The sequence below is a fragment of the Schistocerca piceifrons genome, chromosome 4 (assembly GCF_021461385.2).
Source record: "Schistocerca piceifrons isolate TAMUIC-IGC-003096 chromosome 4, iqSchPice1.1, whole genome shotgun sequence".
Classification (NCBI taxonomy): domain Eukaryota; kingdom Metazoa; phylum Arthropoda; class Insecta; order Orthoptera; family Acrididae; genus Schistocerca; species Schistocerca piceifrons.
Window position 1 is genome coordinate 132,314,574 of NC_060141.1, and position 26,290 is coordinate 132,340,863.

Sequence of the window (26,290 nt, forward strand, 5' to 3'; positions counted from 1 at the left end):
CCCATACAACCATTTCATGAGTGTACCATGAATATCAGGAATCTGGTAAAACATCAAAACTCCAAATTTGCTGCGACCGGAAAAAGACTCTGCAAGAACGGGACCAATGACAACTTAAGAGAATCATTCAACGTGACAGAAGTGCAACCCTTCTGCAAATTGCTCCTGATTTCATTGCTGAACCATCATCAGCATGCAAACTATTCAATGAAACATCATCAGTATGGGCTTTCGGATCTGAATGTCCACTCATGTACCCTCGTAGACTGCACCACACAAAGCTTTACAGTTTGCCTGAGCCCATCAACACCGAAATAGGACTGTTGATGACTGGAAACATGTTGCCTGTTCAGAAAAGTCTTGTTTCAGATTGCATTGAGCGGATGGACATGTATGGGTATGGAGACAACCTGATAAATCCATGGACCCTGCATGTCAGAAAGGGACTGTTCAAGCTGGTGGAGGCTCTGTAATGGCGTGGGGTGTGTGATATGGGACTCTTGATACATCTAGATACGACTCTGACAGGTGACGTATATAAGCATCCTGTCTGATCACATACATCCATTCCTGTCCCTTCCACATTCTGACAGATTTGGGAAGTTCCAGCAGGGCAATGTGACACCTCACACGTCCAGAATTGCTACAGAGTGGCTCCAAAGACACTCTTCTGAGTTTAAACACTTCCACTGGCCACCAAATTCCCCAGACATGAACGTTATTGAGCAATCTGGGATGCCTTGCAACTTACTGTTCAGAAGAGATCAGCCCCTCGTACTCTTACTCTTATGGATTTATGGACAGACCTGCAGGATTCATGGTGTCAATTCCCTCCAGCACTATTTTAGGCATCAGTCAAGTCCTTCTGCATAGTTGCAGGAGCCCTAAGCAATATTAGGCAGGTGTACCAGTTTCTTTGGCTCTTCAGTGTAAATTTGTCCTTTTCTTAATCCTCCACAAAATTTTAATAAGTCCCTTGGTATTCTGAGTGGTGGAAATCTTAGAAAGGAAATATTTAAATCTGGAGAAAAAAGCGGTACTATAAAAATTATAATTTATCTATAAGAGAGACCACTTACAGAACACTTGGGTAACTTATTATCGATTACTGTTTGAACATTTGGGGTTCTCACCAGATTGGATTAAGGGAAGACATTGCAGCAATAGGGAGCCATGCTACAAGATTTTTTATCAGTACGTTTGGTCAAAATGCAAATGTTATGGAAATAATTCTTGGACTCGAATGGGAATCCCTGGAAAGATGATGATGTTTTGTATAATAAATGACTGTTGAGAACAGGCATTTATGACACACTGCAGGATGACTCTTATGCCAAGTTTGTGAAGACAAGATATGAAAAATCAAGGCTTGTGTAGAAGCATGTAGACATTCATTTCTCTTGCTCCATATGTAAATGGAAAAGGAAAGCAAATGACTATCTATGATACTAGATGCCCTCTGCCATATGCTCCAAATATTCTATTTGTGTAGGTATAGGTGTAAGCAAACAGCTAGCAGAGTCATATTGTACTCAGCTGTATTTAAAGACACAATAGTAACTTTCACTAGTCTTATTACTGTATGTTGATCATCCTTTGGCAGGGTGTTGGGTGCAGTCATCTGCAAGTTATGGGTCATGTTGGCACCAATGATGCCTGTCACTTGGGTTCCGAAGCCATCCTCAGTTCACACAGACAGTTGACAGAGACAGTAAAGACTGCTGGCCTCGTGCAGAGTGCAAGCAGAGCTCACAGTTTGCAGCATTGTTCCCTGAGTTGATTGGGGTCCTTTGGTTTGGAGCTGAGTGTAGGGTCTCAACCAAATGCTTCATCGGCTTTGTGACAGTCTTGGCTGTAAATTTCTGGACTTATGTGGGGAATTGTAGCACTCCTCTTGACAGGTCAGGAGTGCACTACACAGAGGAAGCAGCTACTCAGGTAGCATAGTACTTGTGGAGCGGTCATGGTTTTTTTTATGCTAGGCGGTAGGATGAGCTACTTTGATCAGGACTCATCAGACGAGTCACAGATTGTGAAATCGGATCACATTCAGAGTGAAGACACTTTGACTGTCAAAATTTTGTCAGTAAATTGTCAAAGTATTTATAACAAAGTTCCCAAATTTACTGCCTTCTCGTGCTCAGGTTATTTTCGGGACAGAGAGCTGGCTGAAACCTGAAATGGGAAGCTCTGAGATTTTTAACGATTCATGAAACATGTGTCGAAAAGTCAGATTAGACACCAGTAGGATGTGTTCTTTGCAATAGACAAAAATATTCTCTCTATTGAGGTCAAATTTGAGTGTGACAGTGAAATTATCTGGTCGCTTATAACAGGTCTTGATGAAATCAAATTAACTGTTGGATATTTTTACTGGCTTCCTGATTCCATTGTGATGGTTAGAGCCATTCAGAGAATGTCTGTGAACAGTAGCATCTAAATACTTACATTAGGCAATATTAGTTGGAGGCAACTTTAACCTACAAAGTATAAACTGGGATGTCTATGGGTTCATTGTATGGGGTACAGGCAGTCTGTGTTCAGAAGTTCTCTTGAACACATTTTCCAAAAACTGTCTTGAGCAGCTAGTTTCACAGCCCTCATGCAATGGAAATATGTCAGACCTTTTAGCTTCAAAAAGGCCTGACCTAATCGACATCTTCAGTATAGGGACAGGGATTAGTGACCATGATGTCATCATAGCGACTTTGGTTTCTGAAGTTAATAAATCAGTCAAGAAGGCTGGGATGGCATTTTTCCTAGAAAGACCAGACAGACAGTTGTTAACATCCCACTTAGACAATGAACTGACATTTAGTTATGGTATAATGGGTATAGAGAAATTATGGGCAAAGTTTAAACAGATCGTGAATCATACTCTGGAGTAGTATGTGCTAAGTAAATAGATTAAAGATGGAAAGACCCACCGTGATTTAACAATGAATTTTGAAAACTGTTGAGGATGCAAAGTCTTTGCACTCTCAGTTCAAAAGAGGTCATGCAAATGATGAAATACCATAGTTAATAGAAATTTGTGCATCTGTAAAAACATTGATGCGCAAAGCTTACAATAACTACCACTATCATACCTTAGCAAATTTGCTGAGAATGCAAGAAAATTCTGTTCCCATGTAAAATCGCTAAGTGGGTCTAAGGCTTCTATCCAGTCACTTGTTGAGCAGTCTGGTGTGACAGTAGAAGATAGCAAAAGTAAAGTCAAAGTTTCAAATTTTGCATTTAAGAAATTGTTCATGCAGGAGAATTGTTCAAGAATACCATCATTTGACCAAAGTGCAGACTCTTTTATGGAGTACATAGTAATAAGCATCCCTGGTGTAAAAAACAAACTGAAAGAGTTGAAAGCAAATAAGACGCCACATTGTGCTGGAATCCCAATACAGTTTTACAAAGAGGACTCAACAACTTGCATTTATTGTGAATCTCTCACCCAGCACAAATGCCTAAACAACTGGAAAAGAATGCAGGTGATTCCTGTATATGAGAAGGGCAAAAGAATAGACCCTTAGAATTACAGATGAATGCCCTTAACATTGGTTTGCAGCAGAAGCCTTGAATATATTCTCAGCTGTTGTGGCTGAGCACTTGAAGGATAATTTGGAAAGTATTTTGAGTAGATTTCCCCACCATGTTATAGTTCTGGGTGGAGATTTTAATTTGCCGGATACAGACTGGGAGACTCACGTTCATAACTGGTGGCAGGGACAAAGAATCCAGTGAAATTTTTTTAAGTGCTTTATCTGAAAACTACCTTGAGCAGTTAAACAGAGAACCGACTCGTGGCAATAACATATTAGACGTTCTGGTGACAAACAGAGCCGAACTATTTGAACTAGTTAACGCAGAACAGGGAATCAGCGATCGCAAAGCGGTTACTGCATCGATGATTTCAGCCGTAAATAGAAATATTAAAAATGGTAGGAGGATTTTTCTGTTTAGCAAAAGTGACAAAAAGCAGATTACAGAGTACCTGATGGCTCAACCCAAATGTTTTGTCTCAAGTACAGATAGTGTTGAGGATCAGTGGACAAAGTTCAAAACCATCGTACAATATGCGTTAGATGAGTATGTGCCAAGCAAGATCATAAGAGATGGAAAAGAGCCACCGTGGTACAGCAACCAAGTTAGAAAACTGCTGCGGAAGCAAAGGGAACTTCACAGCAAACATAAACATAGCCAAAGCCTTGCAGACAAACAAACATTATGCGAAGCGAAATGTAGTGTGAGGAGGGCTATGCGAGAGGCGTTCAATGAATTCGAAAGTAAATTTCTATGTACTGGCTTGGCAGAAAATCCTAAGAAATTTTGGTCTTATGTCAAAGTGGTAGGTGGATCGAAACAAAATGTCCAGACACTCTGTGACCAAAATGGTACTGAAACAGAGGATGACAGACTAAAGGCCGAAATACTAAATGTCTTTTTCCAAAGCTATTTTACAGAGGAAGACTGCACTGTAGTTCCTTCTCTAAATTGTCGCACAGATGACAAAATGGTAGATATCGAAATAGGCAACAGAGGGATAGAGAAACAATTAAAATCGCTCAAAAGAGGAAAGGCCGCTGGACCTGATGGGATACCAGTTCGATTTTACACAGAGTACGCGAAGGAACTTGCCCCCTTCTTGCAGCGGTGTACTGTAGGTCTCTAGAAGAGCTTAGCATTCCAAAGGATTGGAAAAGGGCACAGGTCATCCCCGTTTTCAAGAAGGGATGTCGAACAGATGTGCAGAACTATAGACCTATATCTCTAACATCGATCAGTTGTAGAATTTTGGAACACGTATTATGTTCGAGTATAATGACTTTTCTGGAGACTAGAAATCTACTCTGTAGGAATCAGCATGGGTTTCGAAAAAGACGGTCGTGTGAAACCCAGCTCGCGCTATTTATCCATGAGACTCAGAGGGCCATAGTCACGGGTTCCCAGGTAGATGCCGTGTTTCTTGACTTCTGCAAGGCGTTCGATACAGTTCCCCACAGTCGTTTAATGAACAAAGTAAGAGCATATGGACTATCAGACCAATTGTGTGATTGGATTGAAGAGTTCCTAGACAACAGAGCACAGCATGTCATTCTCAATGGAGAGAAGTCTTCTGAAGTAAGAGTGTGCCGCAGGGGAGTGTCGTAGGACCGTTGCTATTCACAATATACATAAATGACCTTGTGGATAACATCAGAAGTTCAGTGAAGCTTTTTGCGGATGATGCTGTGGTATATCGAGAGTGTGTAACAATGGAAAATTGTACTGAAATGCAGGAGGACCTGCAGCGAATTGACGCATGGTGCAGGGAATGGCAATTGAATCTCAATGTAGACAAGTGTAATGTGCTGCGAATTCATAGAAAGATAAATCCCTTATCATTTAGCTACAAAATAGCAGGTCAGCAACTGGAAGCAGGTAATTCCATAAATTATCTGGGAGTACGCATTAGGAGTGATTTAAAATGGAATGATCATATAAAGTTGATCGTTGGTAAAGAAGATGCCAGACTGAGATTCATTGGAAGAATCCTAAGGAAATGCAATCCGAAAACAAAGGAAGTAGGTTACAGTACGCTTGTTCGCCCATTGCTTGAATACTGCTCAGCAGTGTGGGATCCGTACCAGATAGGGTTGATGGAGGAGATAGAGAAGATCCAACGGAGAGCAGCGTGCTTCGTTACAGGATCATTTAGTAATCGCGAAAGCGTTACGGAGATGATAGATAAATTTCAGTGGAAGACTCTGCAGGAGAGACGCTCAGTAGCTCGGTGCGGACTTTTGTTGTAGTTTCGAGAACATACCTTCACTGAAGAGTCAAGCAGTATATTGCTCCCTCCTATGTATATCTCGTGAAGAGACCATGAGGATAAAATCAGAGAGATTAGAGCCCACACAGAAGCATACCGACAATCTTTCTTTCCATGAACAATACGAGACTGGAATAGAAGGAGAACCGATAGAGGTACTCAAGGTACCCTCCGGCACACACCGTCAGGTGGCTTGCGGAGTATGGATGTAGATGTAGATGTAGATAATGATAGTAAATTTCCTTGAGAGGGAAAAGCTTCTGTCCACAAATCGGCACAGTTTAAGATAGAATCTCTCAGTGAAGCTCAGCCTGCCCTTTTCTCACATGATATCCTGTGAGCTATTGATGAAGGGCAACAGGTGGTTTCCATATTCCTGGATTTCTGTAAAGCATTTGACACGGTGCCACGCTGTCAACTGTTAACTAAGGTACAAGCATGTGCAATAGTTTCCCAGATACGTGAGTGGCTTGAAGACTTTTTAAGGAACAGAACCGAGTATGTTGTCCTTGATGGAGAGTGTTCATCAGAGACAAGGGTATTGTCTGGAGGGCCCCAGTGAAATGTGATAGGACTGCTGTTATTTTCTATACAAATAAATGATCTGGCCGACAGGGTAAACAGCAATCTGTGGTTGTTTGCTGATGATACTGTGGTGTACAGGAAGGTGAATGACTGTACGAAGATACAAGAAGGCTTCGACAAAATTTCAATTTGGTGTGATGAATGTCAGCTCACCATAAATGTAGAAAAATGTGAGTTAATGCAGATGAGTAGGAAAACAAACCTATAATGTATGAATACAGCATTAGAAATGTACTGCTTGATACATTAATGCCAATTAAATATCTAGCCGTAGTGTTGTAAAGCAATAGGAAATGGAATGAGCATGTAAGGATTGTAATATGGAAGGCTAATGGTCGACTTCGATTTATTGAGGAATTTTAGGAAAGTGTGGTTCATCTGTAAAGAAGACCACCTGTAGGACACTAGAATGATCCATTTTTGAGTACTGTTCGAGTGTTTGGGATCCGCATCAGGCAGATTAAAGGAAGACATTGAGATGGACTGTTAGATATGTTACTGGTAGGTTCAGACAACGTGCAAGTGTTATGGAAATGCTTTGGGAACTCAAAAGGGAATCCCTGGAGGGAGGGAGATATTTTTCTGAGGAGCGCTATTGAGAAAATTTAGAGAATTGGCATTTGAGGGCAACAGCAGAACGATTCTACTGTTGCCAATGTACATTTCATGTAATGACCCTGAAGGTGGGATTAGAGAGATTAGGCCGGTAGGAGGCATATAGACAGTCATTTTTTCCTTGCTTGTTTTATGAGTGAAACAGGAAAGGAAATGACTGGTAGTGGTACAGCGTAACGGCTTCCATGTACCATACGGTGTCTTGCAGAATAGGTGCAGATGCAGAATCAGATATTGCACTGTACTGAGAGGCTGTGAATGAAATTGTAATATTGTTATTTGTGGAAGATTTAGCACATTCTGAATTGTGCTACATTTTGTCATTCTTACTGTGTGGTCTGTATTATTTTTTCGGTATCGTTCATTTTGTTCTATCAGCCTTGGTGATACAGCTTATTTAAAATAATTGATACGCATTGTTGATTGTTATCATTTACACAGGTTCAAGCAGAAACTTTGCTTCTTGTTATGAGAATCATTATTTAATGTTAAGAGATACACAATGATGTCCCAAATTCAGAGCACTTCCATAGAACCTCTGAGATGAAAGGTCCAAGGGCAAAGTCCTGATATGTGATTAAAAATAGTCAGAAGATTTTTATAAATGATGTTAAATAACACTTTAAGCTACAGTTTAAAATTTTCTTTAGTTTACGACCAATCCAGCACCTGTAGCACAGATGTCATGAATACAGAAAATTTTCAGCCGGAAAGGATGTTTCAGAAACTTATATTTACAACTTGGATTAATGGGAAGAGCCCCCCCCCCCCCCCCCCTCTCTCTCTCCTCTCTCTCTCTCTCTCTCTCTCTCTCTCTCCTCTCTCTCTCTCTCTCTCTCTCTCTCTCTCTCTCTCTGTGTGTGTGTGTGTGTGTGTGTGTGTGTGTGTGTGTGTGTGTGTGTGTGAACAAAATGTCAAACACAATATAATATTTATAAGTGAGGCATAGCCATGCAGTTGTAGATGCAGGGAATGCCAATTATAAATAATGATTGATGGAAAACACAAAATACACTGTTAGTGTAAGACATCACAAACCTGTAAATGCCATAGATCTTATTTTAATCAACTGGCCCTCATGACTAGCAATACCTTTGTAACAAGATATCCCAAAAGCTTTCAACATTTTTGTTTTTCATATGACATGGGAAGTTCTGTCAGAATATAAATAATTCAGAAGCAAAAATAACAACTCACCAAATAGTGAAAGCAGCACAGAGGGAGACAAGAGGTGCAAGGGATAGGAATTTGATACATGGGCATTGAAGTTGGTGAGTTCGTGTGTGTATGACGACAATGACGTGGGGATAGAAAATAGAGGAAGGGTAAACTCTTGGGAAGAGGGTGTGGGTGCAGGAGGTTAGTGCAGATTGAGGCCAGAAGGAATATGGGAGCGAAGGATGCATTCCAAGGATAACGTCCATGTACGTAGTTCATAAAACCTGTTGCTTGGGTAAAGCATCCTTATGGCATGAATTGTGAAGTAGCCATTGAAATCGAGGATGTTGTACTCAGCAGTGTATTCTGCCGCTGTATGATCAACTCTGCTCTTGGCCCCAGCTTGGCAGTGGGATTCAGCCAAGTGGACAGTTGACTGGTGGCTATGCCCACAAACAATTATGCGCAGAAATTGCTTTCACAGGTGGCCCTGTTTTGATGGGATTAGACATGCCTGTGACAGGAATGGATTAGTACATGTTGGCTAGGTGAATCAGACAAGTCATGCACCTGCGTCTTCTACAGGCATATGATCCAATTGGCAAGGGGCTGGTAATGGAAGTGACTTGGAGATGGACCAGGACATTATGTAGGATGGGTGGGCAGCAGAATGTCACTTTAGGAAGGATGGGAAGGATTATGGGTAGGATGACCCTCATTTCCAGGCACTATGATAATTGAGGCCCTGGCTGCTCCAGCCGCAAATGGTGTTGGGTGATAAGGGTTGCTCCTTTGGAACTGGTTCTAGGGGTTGGTGGAGGATTAGGGGCGGGTGAGGATATGGTGTGGGACCTTCAGCATACTGGGCAAGGAAACTGTACATATACTGTCCATAGGTGACTAGACTAGGTGGGAGTGATTTTTTGGTATGGGAGGGATGACAACTTTCTGGTACTGTTAGTTGTGGGTTTGATATGGACAAAATTAGGGATGGAGCCATCACAGAGGTGAAGGTCAGTACCCAGGAAGGTGGCATGTTCGACTGAGGAGGGTCTGCTGAAGTGAATGGGAGAGAAGGCTTGAGACTGTGGAGGAATGAGGATAGGATGTTTTGGCCCTGAGTTCAGATCATTAAGATTTCATCAATGAATCTGAACAAGACAAAGGGTTTGGGAGGCTAGGAAGGTTTCTTCTAGATGTCCAATGACCAGATTGCCAAATGGAGGTACCAGATGAGCACTCATGGTTGTGCCATGGATTTGTTTATATATCTTCCCCTCAAAGGAGTAGTAGTTCTGTGTGTGACTGTAAGTGGTTCGATGTATGAGGTGTACAACTTTTCTTCTGCTGTTTTTTCCCCAACATTTGAGGCTATAATGAAACAACATGTATCATTCAAAGTATTTCCCATCACTGGCCACTACTTTCTCCCATCTTTCGGGCAGTGTACGAATCCCGTGTGGAAAAAATTGTTCATTTTTTTAAGCGATTCACGAATCCATCCAATTTGTGACTTCTTCGTGAGGCCAAACAGATGATAGTCAGAGGGAGCAATGTCTGGAGAATGCGGGTGGGGTAGGACTTCCTATTTTAACGTTTCCAAGTACGTTTTGAGCTCTTTTGCTATGTGAGGTCAAGCGTTGTCGTACTGCAAAATCACTTTATTGTGCCTCTCACTGTATTGTGGCCGTTTGTCTTTTAATGCTCTGCTCAGATGCATTAATTGCGTTCGATAATGAACACCTGTGATTGTTTCAGTTGGTTTTAACACCTCATAGTACATGATGCCGAGCTGGTCCCACCAAATGCAGAGCACGATCTTGGATTTTTAGACAACATAGTTGTAGCAATATAAACAGCGATTAATTTGTTTATAATCAATTATTCAAAATGACACTCACAATCACATTATCTATTTTGCCGCCAACCGGTTTCAACCTGCGATGGGGTCATCTTCAGGGCAATTTAAACCATTTGGTTGCTCTCTGGAGTCGTCACCCTGCCTGTGCATGGTGGATAGTTACCAACCGTGCACAGGCAGTGTGACAACTCCAGCAAGCAACCAAATGGTGTAAATTGCCCTGAAGATGACCCCCATCGTGGGTTGAAACCGGTTGGTGGCAAAATAAATAATTTGATTGTGACTGTCATTTTGAATAATTCATGATCTTGGAGTCATGAATATTCGGTTTGGCCGTTGACGCGGAAGCATGACCGGGATATCTCTATGATTTTTTGCTTTTGGGGTTATCGTAATAAACCCATTTTTCATCCCCGGTTACAATGCGAAGCAGAAATCCCTTCCATTTTTGCCTCGGAAGCAACTGTTCACAAACACACAAATGCCGTTCAACATCTCTTGGTTTCAGCTCACACATGACCCAAGGTCCTTCTTTCTGAATCATGCCCATAGCCTTGAGACGTTTTGAAATGGCTTGCTGTGTCACTCCCACTAATCGTGCAAATTCTTTTTGAGTTTGACACGAGTCTTCACTCAGCAATATCTTCAGTTCTCATCTTTGAAATCATTCTCTCTTCCACCACTATCTCGGTCTACGATGTTAAAATCACCGTTCTTGAAGGGTTGAAACCGTTCATGACACGTTCTTTCACCAATAGCGTCCTTACCATACGTACTTGAGCGCATTCGATGAGACTCAGCTGCTGTTTTCTTCATATTGAAACAAAACTGTAACACCTCCCACAAATGGCGAGAATTAGGCTCGCAAACTGACATTTTCAATCAGGAACAACTTTATGATGCAGACACAAATCGTCTGATGTTTGAATGAGGTTATGTTGATCGAGGTCCAAGCTAACTGCCTGACGTCTGTGATCTGTTTCTTTTGACCGCTACTTACCATTGTCGCCACCTATTGGCAAACCGCGGAAGCAAACTTGTACATCTTGTATAATAACTGAGGTAGAAGGTTTGGAGTGGAAGGACATTGGGAGAGCTAGTGTTCGAAAACAGAAAGGCCATGGGCACAGGGAATGTTGTTCTGTATGGAGATGGCATAAATATACTTGTCCCGAGTAGGTATTTAGGTGATAATGGGATGGGACTTGTCAAGAGTTGATGAAGGAAATGGTTTGTATCTTTAATATTAGAGGTGTGGTTATGTGCTATTGGTTGGAGGTCATGGTCTACAAGAGTGGAGATACTTTCAGTGTAAGCACAGTAACCAACTACAGTGGTGTGTGTAGGATTGTCAGGTCTACGGATTTTGGGAAGCATGTAGAAGGTGTGTGTGTGTGTGGGGGGGGGGGGGGGGGGGGTCATCATGTTAAGGAGGGAGATGGATTAAGGGAAAAGATTCTGGGACGGGCCTAAGGATTTTTGTAGGGATTGGAGGTTGTGCTGGACCTCTTGGACGGGATCACTATGGCAAAGCTTTAGATGGAGGAGTCAGCCAATTGGCAGATTCCTTCTGGCAGATAATCACTATGATACATCGTGGCATTGGTGGAGTTTTTGTCTTAAGGAAGGATGATTAATTGGCGTCTGTTTGATGCTGCGTATGACTATTCTTTCCTCCATTGAGAGGTTTTTGCTCTTGTAAATGGGCCTAGAGAATGATGGTGAGAGCAAGTTGGAATTAAGGAATTCTTGGAAGGTGCTGGTGGGGGAAGGTCACAACTGGAAAGTGGTATGAACAGAGAGAGGCAAAGTTCAATATTGGGATTAGGGTGGCTTTGGTTAGAGAAATGGGTAGCTAAGAAATGTTTCCATTGCAGGAAGTTATAGAAAGAGAATAGCCTTTTGACGAATCCAACATGGTTGAACTTTGGTGTGGGGAGAAGGTGAGGCCTTGGGATAGAAGTGGTGTGGGGAGAAGGTGAGGCCTTGGGATGGGAGTGGCTTGAGGCTTGAGGTTTTTGATGGATACACTGACAGCAGTGTTTTGCTTTTGCTTAGATTCTAGGTTTTATGGGGTGTTTGGAGGGAGTTTTGAAGGATGCTACAGGTGGAAATGATCAGCAAGATAGGGTATGATTGCTGTGAGAAGGTTGATGAGGGTCTCATTGGAGGTATGATGGGTGTTAGAGGAGGTCATGTCTGGACTGCTCTTCCAGATGTTGGAGGGCAAGGGTTTCGATTTGGGAGATATGTTGTAGGTAGTTGGGATTGCACAGTAGTTACAGTTAGGGATACATTTCTAAACTGACACACATAAATGGAGTGGGGCTCCATTTACATGGGATATTGCTTGGGGGAGGAGGTGGGCTGGTGGCGGGGGTGGGGGTTGGGGGGGAGGGGAGACAATGTAAAGTAAATGGACAAATGAAAAAATTAGATGATAGTAGAAGGAACTATGGATAACAAGTCACTGTTTGGGAAATCAAAACACGGGCTAACAAGCTGTAGAAATCAAACAGGCTGCAGAGTAGATATGTGACAGGAGGATATTCATTTGCACATTGATGGTCATGAGGATATTCATTTGCACATTTGCAATCACGTATGACAAAGTTAGGGGCAGATGTAATATGATGACAGCAGTAATGTGTAGAGGATGGATGGAACTATTTGGAGGTGAAATGCAATTATTTGGAGCTTGGATAATGTTTAACTGTGATTTGTAACAATATTGTGAAAAGGAAAGTTGCCACTCACCAAATAGCATTTGCATGAGTGTGTATGTGTGTGTTTGCCATCTAATTCTGAAGAAGGCCTTACTGGCCGAAAGCTATTATTGGTGACGGTCTATTTGTTGTGCCTAACTGCGACTCAGCATCTCCACTATTTGGTGAGTGGCAACTATTCTTTTCACAACATTGTTACATTCCATCCTGGATTTTCCATTGTTTGATTTTTAACTGTGATTTTGTGGAGATGTGACTGGTAGGATAGCGTACACTACAGTCGAAGTGGCCACGACCATCACCACAAAAAAATGACTGCACAGTAACAAAGTATGAATGACACCAGGCTTAGGACAGAAGGGGGCCTCTTGGCAATATAAAAATGATACGGAAATTTCTAGCGTAATGTAAATAATTTAAGAGTGAAGGCAACAACTCATTGTGTAGTGGAAGTTTTGATTCTTTGACAGGCACACAAAAAGAATGAAAACTTAACTAGCTTTTAGGCGAATCCTGTTTAGAGCTAGATGACAGACACACACACACACACACACACACACACACACACACACACACACACAGTTAAATTATTTGTCTGAATGCTGGGACTGCAGTTTGGTGGTTAGATTGGCTTGAGGGTTCATATTGGGCTGGAGTGGGTGACAGGAGAAAAGAAGCAAGGAACAGGAAGGAGGATTGGGGAAGGTTGGCTGGCGGCTCAGAGGGAGGCAGCAGGTGCCCAGCTTAGGACTTTGACACAGGTACCATGCCCAATCCACATTTCCATGTCATTATGATCATCGTGCACAGCACGAATTCACCAGCTCCAGGAGCCGTGTGTTGTATTCTTATCTTCTGCAGTTGCTGACTCTCCCTCCCATCAGCCTATTTCACACAACTGCCGCTTCCCCCTGAGCCATCAACCACCATTCCCCAATTGTCTTCTCTCTCACTACCTCCCTCTTTTCCTTCCACATCCACTCTATCCAGTTTAATGCCTCAACCTAGTCTACCTGCTGAAATGCAATGCAGGCATTGTGTGTGTATTTCATTTTTTTTTTTTTTTTTTAATTTTGATTTGTTCATTCAAAATAAAATTTTGTTCTTCATCATAATGTCAAAAAATTTGCAGCTGTGCAACGAGGTCCATATATATATATATATATATATATATATACACACACACACACACACACACACACACACACACACACACACACACACCTTTCTTCTTCTTATGTAAGACCGTACTAATATTTTCAGTTTTATCCATTATATGCTTTTCATCACGTAAATGCATAGTGAATGTTGATGGGTTCCTTTTGTTGGTATTAAAATGCTGTTTGTATCATGTACATATTTTTTTACTGGTTTGTGCAACTGTCCTGTATACAGTGATTAGCCAAAACATTATGACCACTGGCCACTGCGATGTTGGATGCCATCTGGTGACATTGTAGACACGTGTTGTGGTAACAAAAGTATGTAAGCAGATCAGACGTGGATGGTGGATCACCTTAGCAAAGATATGTGGATGATATCTTGAAAAAATGTTACCATTTTTTCTGTTAGATTTGTACATGATAACGGTTGAATTACCTTTGTCGGTTTTAACTACTACAGCATTATGGGCAGCTACTTTGTCTGTGGGACACAGTCAACAAAACATAGGAGAGTTTGTGGTGAAACCTAAAAGCAGAGGAGAGTTTGTGGTGAATCCTAAAAGCAGTCCATTGCTCTTCCCAGCGCACGTTTGTACAGGAACCTACAAGATGGCAGTCACTGAGCAAGGTGCCATAGTTTTTAATACACTGGGCTCACATTTGGAAGGACACTGGTTCAAATTCCCCCTCTGGTCATACAGATTTAGGATGTCCTTGGTTTCCTTAAATTGTTTAAGACAAATATCAGAACAGTCCATTTAAATGGGCATGGCAAAACACAAGAGTGCTCCTTTTCCAATTACCTTGAAGGGAGATTAATCTTCCTTCTTCTTCCTTTGAGGTGGTAACTACATACAAATGGCGTTTGGAAAACATCTCCATACATTCATTGCAGTAGCCGCATAATTCCATAATATTTCCATCACTTTGGTCAGAATCAATAGTTTTGACACCATCAAACGTTGTAACTGTTAATGTTTATGCTCTTATATGCTAATGTTGATTCTGATAAAATGTGTTGTTTAACAACTTTTTTTTTACTCAAGAATAATCTCTGTCACTACTTCTTGCAAAATTTAGCTTAGGGCATTTCCTTTCCTTCCCTTCATTGAAGGAAGAAGAAAAGTAGGGTCTAATGTACCACCAACAATGACATCATTAGAATTGTGGCACAAGTTCACAGAGGACAAAGCTAGGGAAGAAAACTGGGCATGTCCATTCCAAAGCATTGTGGCATTTACTTTATTTGTTTGAGAGAAAACACAGAAACCTAAAACTGGATGTGTGGACAGGAATTTGAAACCCTTCCCTCTGAATGCAAGTCTACTTTTGTAGCAACTTTTTAACTTTACTATTGAATCATGACAGATCTTCCTTCCTACCCCTCATTGTCTTTCCTAGAATAACACCTGTCTTACAACAGTCCTGAGTTTGTCTCACATTTCCTTCATATTTTTATCCTTAGAGGTGAATGTTTGATACTGTCCGCTCAGATAATTAGAAATAAATTTTTTGTCACACTTGCTGACCATTACATATATCTCATTAATTAGTGCTATAAAATCCTTATCTTTATTGTTTGCTGCCTTTGTGTTCACTGAAATCCAAAAGTTCAGGCCTGTTTGTTGCCAGGAAACCTAAATTGTTACTTTCAAAAGTGTGCTGCACAACTGCACAAAATAATTTGCAGAAAAGAATAAAATGCTACATTAATTTTTATGCCTGTCCCTGTCATTTATCAGGACCCAGCTTATGTTGGAGGCATCAGAAGTGTCACAAACATCACTCCAGGTACTCAATACCCCTTCAACTGATGGCAGTAGCCTGAAGCGTGCTGCAGTTGTTATGCAGCTTCTCGCTGATTTCAGACAATGGCCAATCCCTCACTCCCCTCTCCATATTGCATTTACACACAACGAGTATAGATCCTATTAAATACAAATATGAACAAAAAATATAAAAAAATGACTAATTCTTCAGGGAGTGTAGACACAAAGCTATAATAAATTTAAGTAAAAATAACCAGTAAATTAACATGACTGAACAAAACCAGGCACATTTCACTCCTGCACAGAAAACAGTATTCGTCAGATGGAAGTGCGAATATTGTAATTGAATTATGCTTCTACATTACACTTGGCTGTATTGACTGATGTCAGTTATGTTGCAGTACTTTGTTACACAAAGTTGTATATGTTTCTTAGGTATACCAATCCTTAAACAATTTCATATACGCAAAATTAAAAATCTTAAATGAAGTAACAGATAATGTTAAAAATTTAATGAAGTAAATTCAATTTTACTCACACTGTAATGATCTTTTTCAGTGAAATACTGTAATAATTTTTAACTGTTCATGATGAAAACTCTTCTTCAAATTCTCGAATAACTTTAGAATCATTTTTCATTATTGTGTACGTCTGTTGATACGGTCGGAATTAGTAATATTACAGAACTCCGTTGAATATACCATATAGAATAAATATGACCAAGCAGTGATATAATTGCATTTATTTCTACAATTGTAGTGGGTGCTCAACAAATTCGTGGGGTGACAAAGGAAACACAAACTAGTACATGGCAATGTCTTGCAATTTTTTTTAATACCAGTAAAATAAGATTTTTCCATCTGTGAAAAACTCTAAGCTCATTGTTGTAATTTGATGTAAATCTTCATACACCCTACCATTTTTTTGAGATCTGGGAACAATAGTAATAGTTGGAGCAAAACATGTGAAAGCATTTTCAAGTGAATGTCATTTACTGTGGTTTTTCAACAGTGATATGAGGTGTTAGTTATGTTTTTACCACAGATGGAATCATTTTTTATTTTCTTGGAGCCACTTTCACCTTCTGTCACCCATTGTTTCAGTTGTTGCAACATCTCTGGCACACAACAATTAATACATGTTTCAGCTACTGCATAAAATGCAGACAGTTATCGTTGGAGACAGTGATTGGAATTGTTTTTAAATATGTCCACACACTCTTTAGAAATATTAATTTAAATGTGTTATAGCTTGACATTTAATAGCTGCAGCAACCATGGAGAACGAAACTTAGTGGACATGACTTATGGAATATCAGTTAGCTTGTGTAATATTAATAATCTTTCCATTAGTACAGCTTGTGAATTTTTGCCACAGATGTAGTTACATAGATTATTGGATGTCCTGTGTTCTTGTCATTGTCAATTGATGCATGGCTTTGCTTTTATTTAGCAGCTCACTTTTTAATGATAGAAAATTAAGGGGAATAAACCTTTAGTGTTGAATATAAATTCTCTGTTGAGGTTAAATGTAATAAAACAAAAGTTCTGTATATCAGCTTATAACTAAGTATCACCAGCTTTTCATAACATTTCATGGTGTACATAGTGAAGCAACCAAATGTCTGTCACTTAAACTTCAAAGCACACAATCTACTGAGTTGTATTTTCTAAACATTGCAGTATTTTACAAACATTAATACTACCTCTCCTTTAGGAGAAGAATGTTACAGATGTCTCATGTACTTTCCTGTGTTTGTAAAACTTCTAACAAATGAATGACGAAAGGTTCACGTTTATAACCATATTAACCCCTAATGTTAGCATTCAGAAAAGTAATAAAGGCAGCTAATGCACACACACACACACACACACACACACACACACACACACACACACACACACACACACACACACACACACACACACACCCTGTCTAGTATATTTATTTATTAATTTACCTGCCAATAGGTGATATGAATTGTATTAATGTTTACAACTAACTTACCTGAAACAGAAGGAAGGTATTTGTTACTTGTCTGCTTCTTCAACAATAAAGAGTTTGTTAAGCACAACATATTTACAATTACATGACAGGAAGTAATAGTTCTTGAGTCTCATGGAAATGCAGAAAATAAGAAACTCCTGGATGCGGACTGGGAAGCAAATGGATACGAACCACACTCTCAGTGCACCCATACACCATTTGTTTGTTCACTCAAAACACAACGTTGGGTTAACGGTGAATGACTGCAATCCCACATTAGGCAGACAGGCATGTCCTTGTGCTAACCAAACATCAATAGTAGGTAAAAACAAAGTACAGATCACAGTCCAGGAGAAAGCTACGTAGTACAGATTCATCGTCAGCGGGCACACTGGAGTGTTTGCTGTAAAAATCAGCTGGTTGTGACAGATGAAAGTTTTGGTCCTAGGCAGTGCTTAAATCTGCCATGGATGTTTTGCAACATTTCTTGGTGTTGGAAGATACATCCTTCCACATCATGATTAGTGACCTCACCAGGCAAATGCATAATTGTATCGAGTGATCAGTCACTGTGTGCAGTGGGTTTACAACAATGTTGTTTTGCATTAAGCAGTGTGACAGTCATAACTGAGCTCTGCTGTGGAACGACTACTGAGCTGAAAAATATTGAGTTTGAGGTACAGAGCCCCAAATGTTTTAAAAAGTTTTCTTTTTATTCATTTTGACCTCTTGTACAATGACTACATTTCTGTCAAACTAAAACAAAATACTAACAATGTAGAAAAAGACGGATTGCTACTTACTGTAAAGAGGACATGTCAAGTTGCAGAAAGGCACAATTAAAAGACTCTCACATAAAGCTTTCAGCCACAACCTTCATCGTAAAAGACACACACACACACACACACACACACACACACACACACACACACACAAAAGCAAGCATACCTCAAGCACACAGAACAGCCAACTCCAGCATCTTGGACCAGAATGCAACATCCCGTGGGATGTAAGCAGCAATCTGGAGGGAGTTGGGAAGGGGGAGGTATAGTAGTGTATGGGTGGGGAGAGAGGCAAACGCTGTCTGATGGAATATGCAGGGACTAGACTGCCAACAGATGCTATGTCAGGAGGTTGTTGGGCAGGGAGGTGGGGAAAAAAAGGAAAGGAGCAGGGAAAGATGGGCAGATGCATTGAAAGAGGGCTACAAATAAACAGGGTGGGAAATGAGAATGGGGAGGAGATGATGGGACAGAGGGGGTGGAAACTGTTGGGTGGAGGGTGTAGTAACAGTATGTTACCACAGGTTGAGGCCTGGTAATTATGATCCAGTTGTTAGCAGTAAATGTCCTGCATTCACAGTATATCTAAGTTAGCTCTTCAAAATGAATGACCCTGTGAATACTCTACCAGACACACAAAACTGCATTTTTGATGTGTAAACCTGTTTGTACTGTACTTAAACAATTAGTGGCAATTCATTGTCAACCACCACACTTTGCATTTTGCTTTATCATAGAGGATCTATTTTTCATCTGCATTGATCAAGTGATCAAAAAAAGCTTCTTTATTGTGCCGCTGAAGCAGTAAGTTGGATGTGGTGGATTGGTTAGCTTTCTTTGTTTTTACTGATCTGCTGCAAATGTTATTGGATGATCGACCAAGGTTGTCCAAGAGTGTTTGACAGTTCCTTGATTGTCTGACATGGATTCACTTCCACTTTTGCCCTTAACATGCCATTGTCTAAAGCTATTGACCTTTCTGATCAGTATGAAACAGAAAGATCAAAATTACCCAATTTGAACTTGGAAAACCATCTGTGACATTTGCCAATGCCTAACACACTTGGTTAAACATCACAAATGTATCTGGTAGCAACTGTTCTGCTACTATCCTTGCAGAGCTCAGAAAGTGTATGATGCTGGATATATATCTCTTCTGCTATTTGGTTGCTCATTTCACCATAAATTGCAAAAAAAGTAAGTTTTAATTATTTATAAGTAAACAAGTCATTCTAACTTAACATGTCTTTGGCATGACTTTGAAGTATACAATGAGCTGATAAATGATAAACTAATATCCTCATACACAGAAATGACATTTCATTTGTGAAATTGAAGTTCTGATGAATACCTTAGTAGAGGTTGGTCATTCTGTGTTAGAAGACGAGATGGAAATGATCACAGTGTCAGTTTTGGCAGATATGTATCCTCAGATGGGACAACAAAAGAGATGAATTAATGTTAGTTGTTACATCATAACGTGGCTTTGAGTTAAGGAATGTTGGCCATTAATGGAAGATCAACAAGATAGGGAGAATAATATCAGTACAGAAAATAAGAATAGTGGAAGGAAAAAAAAGGTAACTGAGAAAGAGGAATCAGTGAAGACAGCAAAATAAATTATTTGTAGAAGTGTCTGATGGGTGCTTGCAACATGCCCCCCCCCCCCCCCTTTCCACTCCCTCCCCGTGTGTATGTGAGCGCGTGTGTTCTTGTAGCATTGTTGTTGTTTTTGAACACTGCCCCTCTCACTTTTTTAATTTTCATTTGATATTTTTTTTTATTTACTTTGTTCTGAATGAATAAAAGTGATCATTTATTTGCTCTGCTGTTTTTTCCTCATCTCATCCTTTGTAGTTTAACTGAATACCATTTGTTTCTGTGTTTCATTTGTACCATCCAACTGATTTTTATTTGTGACATCATAAATTATTGGTATTTTGGTTTATCTCATATTTTAATTGGAGAGATCTCCTAGTTCTGTTATATGCGTTTAACACGAAAACTTTTATTTTACCCATTTCTTACACAGCTATTGGTATCTTTTTGCCTTCAGGTTTGTGTGGTAACTGGATTGAAATAGCATATGGAACAAGTTCAGGAACAGTGCGTGTTATCGTTCAGCACCCAGAAACTGTAGGACATGGGCCCCAGCTTTTCCAGACATTCACAGTTCATCAGAGTCCTGTCACAAAGGTATGCAATTTTTCTGATTTTTTTTCTTTAGTGATCACCTAAATATTCATGTTAGATGACTTATGGTAGTGGAATTATTCTCCCCTCCTTTCTTTCAGGTCACACTGTCAGAGAAATTTTTAGTATCTGTGTGCAGTGAGTATAACCATGTTCGTACCTGGAGTGTAACTCGATTTAGAGGAATGCTTTCCACCCAGCCTGGCTCCACACCTGTTGCCTCATTTAAAATTGTTTCATTGGATGAAGTGGAACCAAATATCAGTTATGCAGCAGGAAATGACTGTGGTATGTGTCTCTCAGTTTTTGCTAGTATTGGTGTTATATTTCGATTGCACATTATCTGGTAACAGACAAGCAATTCCTGTAACTGTCAACTACATTTGAAAATTTAGTTGCCCAACGTATGAATGATGTATTATATCGGATATGCATTACATACCATAGGTTTATGTGCATTTGATGTTGTAAAAACTTTAATTTGTGCCTTGCACAAGCTGCAACTAGGACATATTAATGGAATTTTGCTGTCATGCTGATCCAGCAGCATCATTACCATTGAATGTTTTTCTGCTAACTAGCATTACATTATATTGTAACACATGAACCACAGTCTGCATATCTCCTCATAAATTTTTCTCAGGGTTATAGAATGAAGCAAAAGATGAATGTTTTCTGGTTGTCATTTTTCTCCAAGGAAGACAGTATGGCAGTTATTCCAAAATATGAATTATGAGCTCAGATGGAAACCCAGTTCTAAGCAAAGAAGGGAAACCAGAAAGGTGGAAGGAGCATATAGAGGGTCTATACAAGGGTGATGTACTTGAGGACAATATTATGGAAATGGAAGAGGATGTAGATGAAGATGAAATAGGAGATACGATACTGCGTGAAGAGTTTGACAGAGCACTGAAATACCTGAGTCGAAACAAGGCCCCCGGAGTAGACAACATTCCATTAGAACTACTGACAACCTTGGGAGAGCCAGTCCTGACAAAACTCTACCATCTGGTGAGCAAGATGTATAAGACAGGCGAAATACCCTCAGACTTCAAGAAGAATATAATAATCCCAATCCCAAAGAAAGCAGGTGTTGACAGATGTGAAAATTACCGAACTATCAGTTTAATAAGTCACAGCTGCAAAATACTAACGCGAATTCTTTACAGACGAATGGAAAAACTGGTAGAAGCCGACCTCGGGGAAGATCAGTTTGGATTCCGTAGAAATGTTGGAACACGTGAGGCAATACTGACCCTACGACTTATCTTAGAAGAAACATTAAGGAAAGGCAAACCTACGTTTCTAGCATTTGTAGACTTAGAGAAAAGCTTTTGACAATGTTGATTGGAATACTCTCTTTCAAATTCTGAAGGTGGCATGGGTAAAATACATGGAGCGAAAGGCTATTTACAATTTGTACAGGATGCAGATGGCAGTTATAAGAGTAGAGGGGTATGAAAGGGAAGTAGTGGTTGGGGAGGGAGTGAGACAGGGTTGTAGACTATCCCCGATGTTATTCAATCTGTATATTGAGCAAGCAATAAAGGAAACAAAAGAAAAGTTCAGAGTAGGTATTAAAATCCACTGAGAAGAAATAAAAACTTTGAGGTTCGCCGATGACATTGTAATTCTGTCAGAGACAGCAAAGGACTTGGAAGAGCAGTTGAGGGGAATGGACAGTGTCTTGAAAGGAGGGTATAAGGTGAACATCAACAAAACCAAAACTAGGATAATGGAATGTAGTCTAATTAAGTCGGGTGATGCTGAGGGAATTAGATTAGGAAATGAGACACTTAAAGTAGTAAATAAGTTTTGCTATTTGGGGACCAAAATAACTGATGATGGTCGAAGTAGAGAGGATATAAAATGTAAACTGGCAATGGCAAGGAAAGCGTTTCTGAAGAAGAGAAATTTGTTAACATCGAGTATAGATTTAAGTGTCAGGAAGTTGTTTCTGAAAGTATTTGTATGGAGTGTAGCCATGTATGGAAGTGAAACAACATGGAAGATAAATAGTTTAGACAAGAAGAGAATAGAAGCTTTCGAAATGTGGTGCTACAGAAGAATGCTGAAGATTAGATGGGTAAATCACATATCTAATGAGGAGCTATTGAATAGAATTGGGGAGAAGAGGAGCTTGTGGCACAACGTGACTAGAAGAAGGGATCGATTGGTAGGACATGTTCTGAGACATCGAGGTATAACCAATTTAGTATTGGAGGGCAGCGTGGAGGATAAAAATCGTAGAGGGAGACCAAGAGATGAATACACTAAACAGATTCAGAAGGATGTAGGCTGCAGTAGGTACTGGGAGATGAAGAAGCTTGCACAGGATAGAGTAGCATGGAGAGCTGCATCAAACCAGTCTCAGGACTGAAGACCACAACAACAACAACGAGCAAAAACATTACATTTCTAATATTCTTAGATAGCACTGCCTTTGAAATTCTTTTAGCTTCTTCATCTCTAAATTTCTGATGGTTCACTTTTCACTTTCAAATGCTGCTGTGCTCTAAATGCACACTTTCAGGAACTGGTTCTTCAACTCCAAATCAGTATCTGGTATCAGTGAAGCTCTTTTGTTGAAGAAAGTCTTCTTTACCTGCATCAGTTTATTTTTGAATCTTTCTCGCTTTGGCCGCCATGTGTAAACTCACTTCATAGATAGTAGATTCTTTAACTTCTTCCACTTTGTGTGGGCCGCTATTTTGATGTAATTCTCCTTTATGCTACTCATCATCAGCTTCACCTGTTTTTCTGTTTATCTGCTAGTCATACTTTCTTCTAATTATATTATCCCATCCTATCAGCATGTGTTCTATGTCGTCTTTACATCCAGTCAGTAGGGTTATGTCATCTGCAAATCTTAGTGTCAATACCTGTCCCCTTGACTTTTATTTCTGTTGCAAAGTTTTCTTTCGCATACTTCTTTTATGTGTGTGTTCTCCTGCCGCCCCTTGGCAAATAGATTTTCTTCTCTATCCAATTACATTATTTTGTTATTTCTTTGAAGTAAAAGTTTAACACAGTGGTTATAAGCTGCAACCTTATCTTAAATCACTGTAACATGAACTTGTCTTCCTTTGCCTTCCATTTTTATTATTCCCACTTAAAAATAATACTGAAACTTATTTGTTTCTCTCCTTACTTTAGTATTCTAAGAATGGTAAACATCTAATATGATATGACATGTCAAAGTGGCAGTGACCTCTAATAAATGTATGAGTGTAAGTTAATGTAGAACCACAGAGAATAGTGAAGTGTTGTTTCTTGAAGAAAGCACCTCCGGAATAGTCTCATACGTAATTGCAATTTGATTTAATATCGAAACATTACTAACTAGTAATAGAATAGTATCTTATCCATGTATAACTACGATGACAAGTTGTTTTAATTGCAGTATCATATGTTATTTAAGTAAATAGCGTACAAACAGATTATGTATGGAAACTGTACAGAACAGTGCTGGCACATGACTTAGCCACAAATTGACTAGAGGACTGTTCATACTAGAAGATATCGGACAGTGTTGTTATGCGGTAAAATTTGTATAAAAATGGTCACGCGGCTGTAAGTGTAGATGATTCCCCCCATTTGGTGCAGCTAAAATGTGAGACTACCAAGGTAGCCACAAACATCTGAAATAGCGTTGTTACAGGATAAGATTCATAGAAAATGCTCATTTGGCTGTAAATGTAGGAGATTTTCCCACTCATTGTGGCTAAAACTCAAGGCACACTAAGGTAGCCACAAATTGAAGAGCGTCTAAAGCATTCCATGTAGATTAAAACCTTAAAAATAAATTAACACTCTCGTTTTTGTGTCATTAGTTATTTTAATTTTAATTTATTCCTGAGAATCAAGGATAATTGCAGCATCCAAGAAGAAATCTTGGGAAGACTTTGGAAACAGGTTGGAGACATTGGGTCAAGCTGCTGGAAAACCATTCTGGAGTGTAATTAGCAGTCTTCGAAAGAGAGGTAAGAAGGAAATGACAAGTATTTTGGACAGGTCAGGAAAACTGCTGGTGAATCCTGTGGATGCCTTGGGCAGATGGAGGGAATATTTTGAAGAGTTGCTCAATGTAGGTGAAAATACGATCAGTAATGTTTCAGATTTCGAGGTAGAATGGGATAGGAATGATGATGGAAATAGGATCACGTTTGAGGAAGTGGAGAAAATGGTCAATAGATTGCAGTGCAATAAAGCAGCTGGGGTGGATGAAATTAAGTCGGAACTCATCAAGTACAGTGGAATGTCAAGTCTTAAATGGCTACACAGGATAATTGAAATGGCCTGGGAGTCGGGACAGGTTCCATCAGACTGGACAAAAGCAGTAATCACACCAATCTTTAAACATGGAAACAGAAAAGATTGTAACAACTACAGAGGTATCTCTTTAATCAGCGTTGTGGGTAAAATCTTCTCAGGTATTGTTGAAAGGAAAGTGCGAGTATTAGTTGAGGAGCAATTGGATGAAAATCAGTGTGGGTTTAGGCCTCTTAGAGGTTGTCAGGACCAGATCTTTAGCTTATGGCAAATAATGGAGAAGTGTTATGAGTGGAACAGGGAATTGGTTGGTTGGTTGTTTTGGGGAAGGAGACCAGACAGCATGGTCATCGGTCTCATTGGATTAGGGAAGGATGGGGAAGGAAGTCGGCCGCGCCCTTTCAGAGGAACCATCCCGGCATTTGCCTGGAGTGATTTAGGGAAATCACGGAGAACCTAAATCAGGATGGCCGGATGCGGGATTGAACCGTCGTCCTCCCGAATGCGAGTCCAGTGTCTAACCACTGCGCCACCTCGCTTGGTACAGGGAATTGTATCTATGCTTTATAGATCTAGAAAAGGCATATGACCGGGCTCCTAGGAGGAAGTTATTGTCTGTTCAACGAGATTATGGAATAGGAGGCAAACTTTTGCAAGCAATTAAAGCTCTTTACATGGATAGTCAGGCAGCAGTTAGAGTTGACGGTAAACTGAGTTCATGGTTCAGAGTAGTTTCAGGGGTAAGACAAGGCTGCAACCTGTCTCCACTGTTGTTCATATTATTTATGGATCATATGTTGAAAACAATAGACTGGCTGGGTGAGATTAAGATATGTGAACACAAAATAAGCAGTCTTGCATATGCGGATGACTTAGTTGTGATGGCAGATTCGATTGAAAGTTTGCAAAATAATATTTCAGAGCTAGATCAGAAATGTAAGGACTATAGTATGAAGATTAGCATCTCCAAAACGAAAGTAATGTCAGTGGGAAAGAAATATAAACGGATTGAGTGCCAAATAGGAGGAACAAAGTTAGAACAGGTGGACGGTTTCAAGTACTTAGGATGCATATTCTCACAGGATGGCAACATAGCAAAAGAACTGGAAGCGAGGTGTAGCAAGGCTAATGCAGTGAGCGCTCAGCTACGATCTACTCTCTTCTGCAAGAAGGAAGTCAGTACCAAGACTAAGTTATCTGTGCACCGTTCAATCTTTCGACCAACTTTGTTGTATGGGAGCGAAAGCTGGGTGGATTCAGGTTACCTTATCAATAAGGTTGAGGTTACGGATATGAAAGTAGCTAGGATGATTGCAGGTACTAGTAGATGGGAACAATGGCAGGAGGGTGTCCACAATGAGGAAATCAAAGAAA

The 26,290-nt window shown here is 40.1% G+C and overlaps 1 protein-coding gene across 1 annotated transcript in view; it reads left to right on the forward strand.

Moving 5' to 3' along the window:
• LOC124795536 (BTB/POZ domain-containing protein KCTD3) overlaps positions 1-26,290 on the forward strand; it is a 256,895-nt gene that overhangs the window by 177,933 nt on the left and 52,672 nt on the right. The window contains exons 8-9 of the mRNA XM_047259607.1: positions 20,508-20,647; positions 20,746-20,932. Of these exons, the coding sequence (XP_047115563.1) occupies positions 20,508-20,647; positions 20,746-20,932 (327 nt within the window). The remainder of the gene's footprint in view (positions 1-20,507; positions 20,648-20,745; positions 20,933-26,290) is intronic.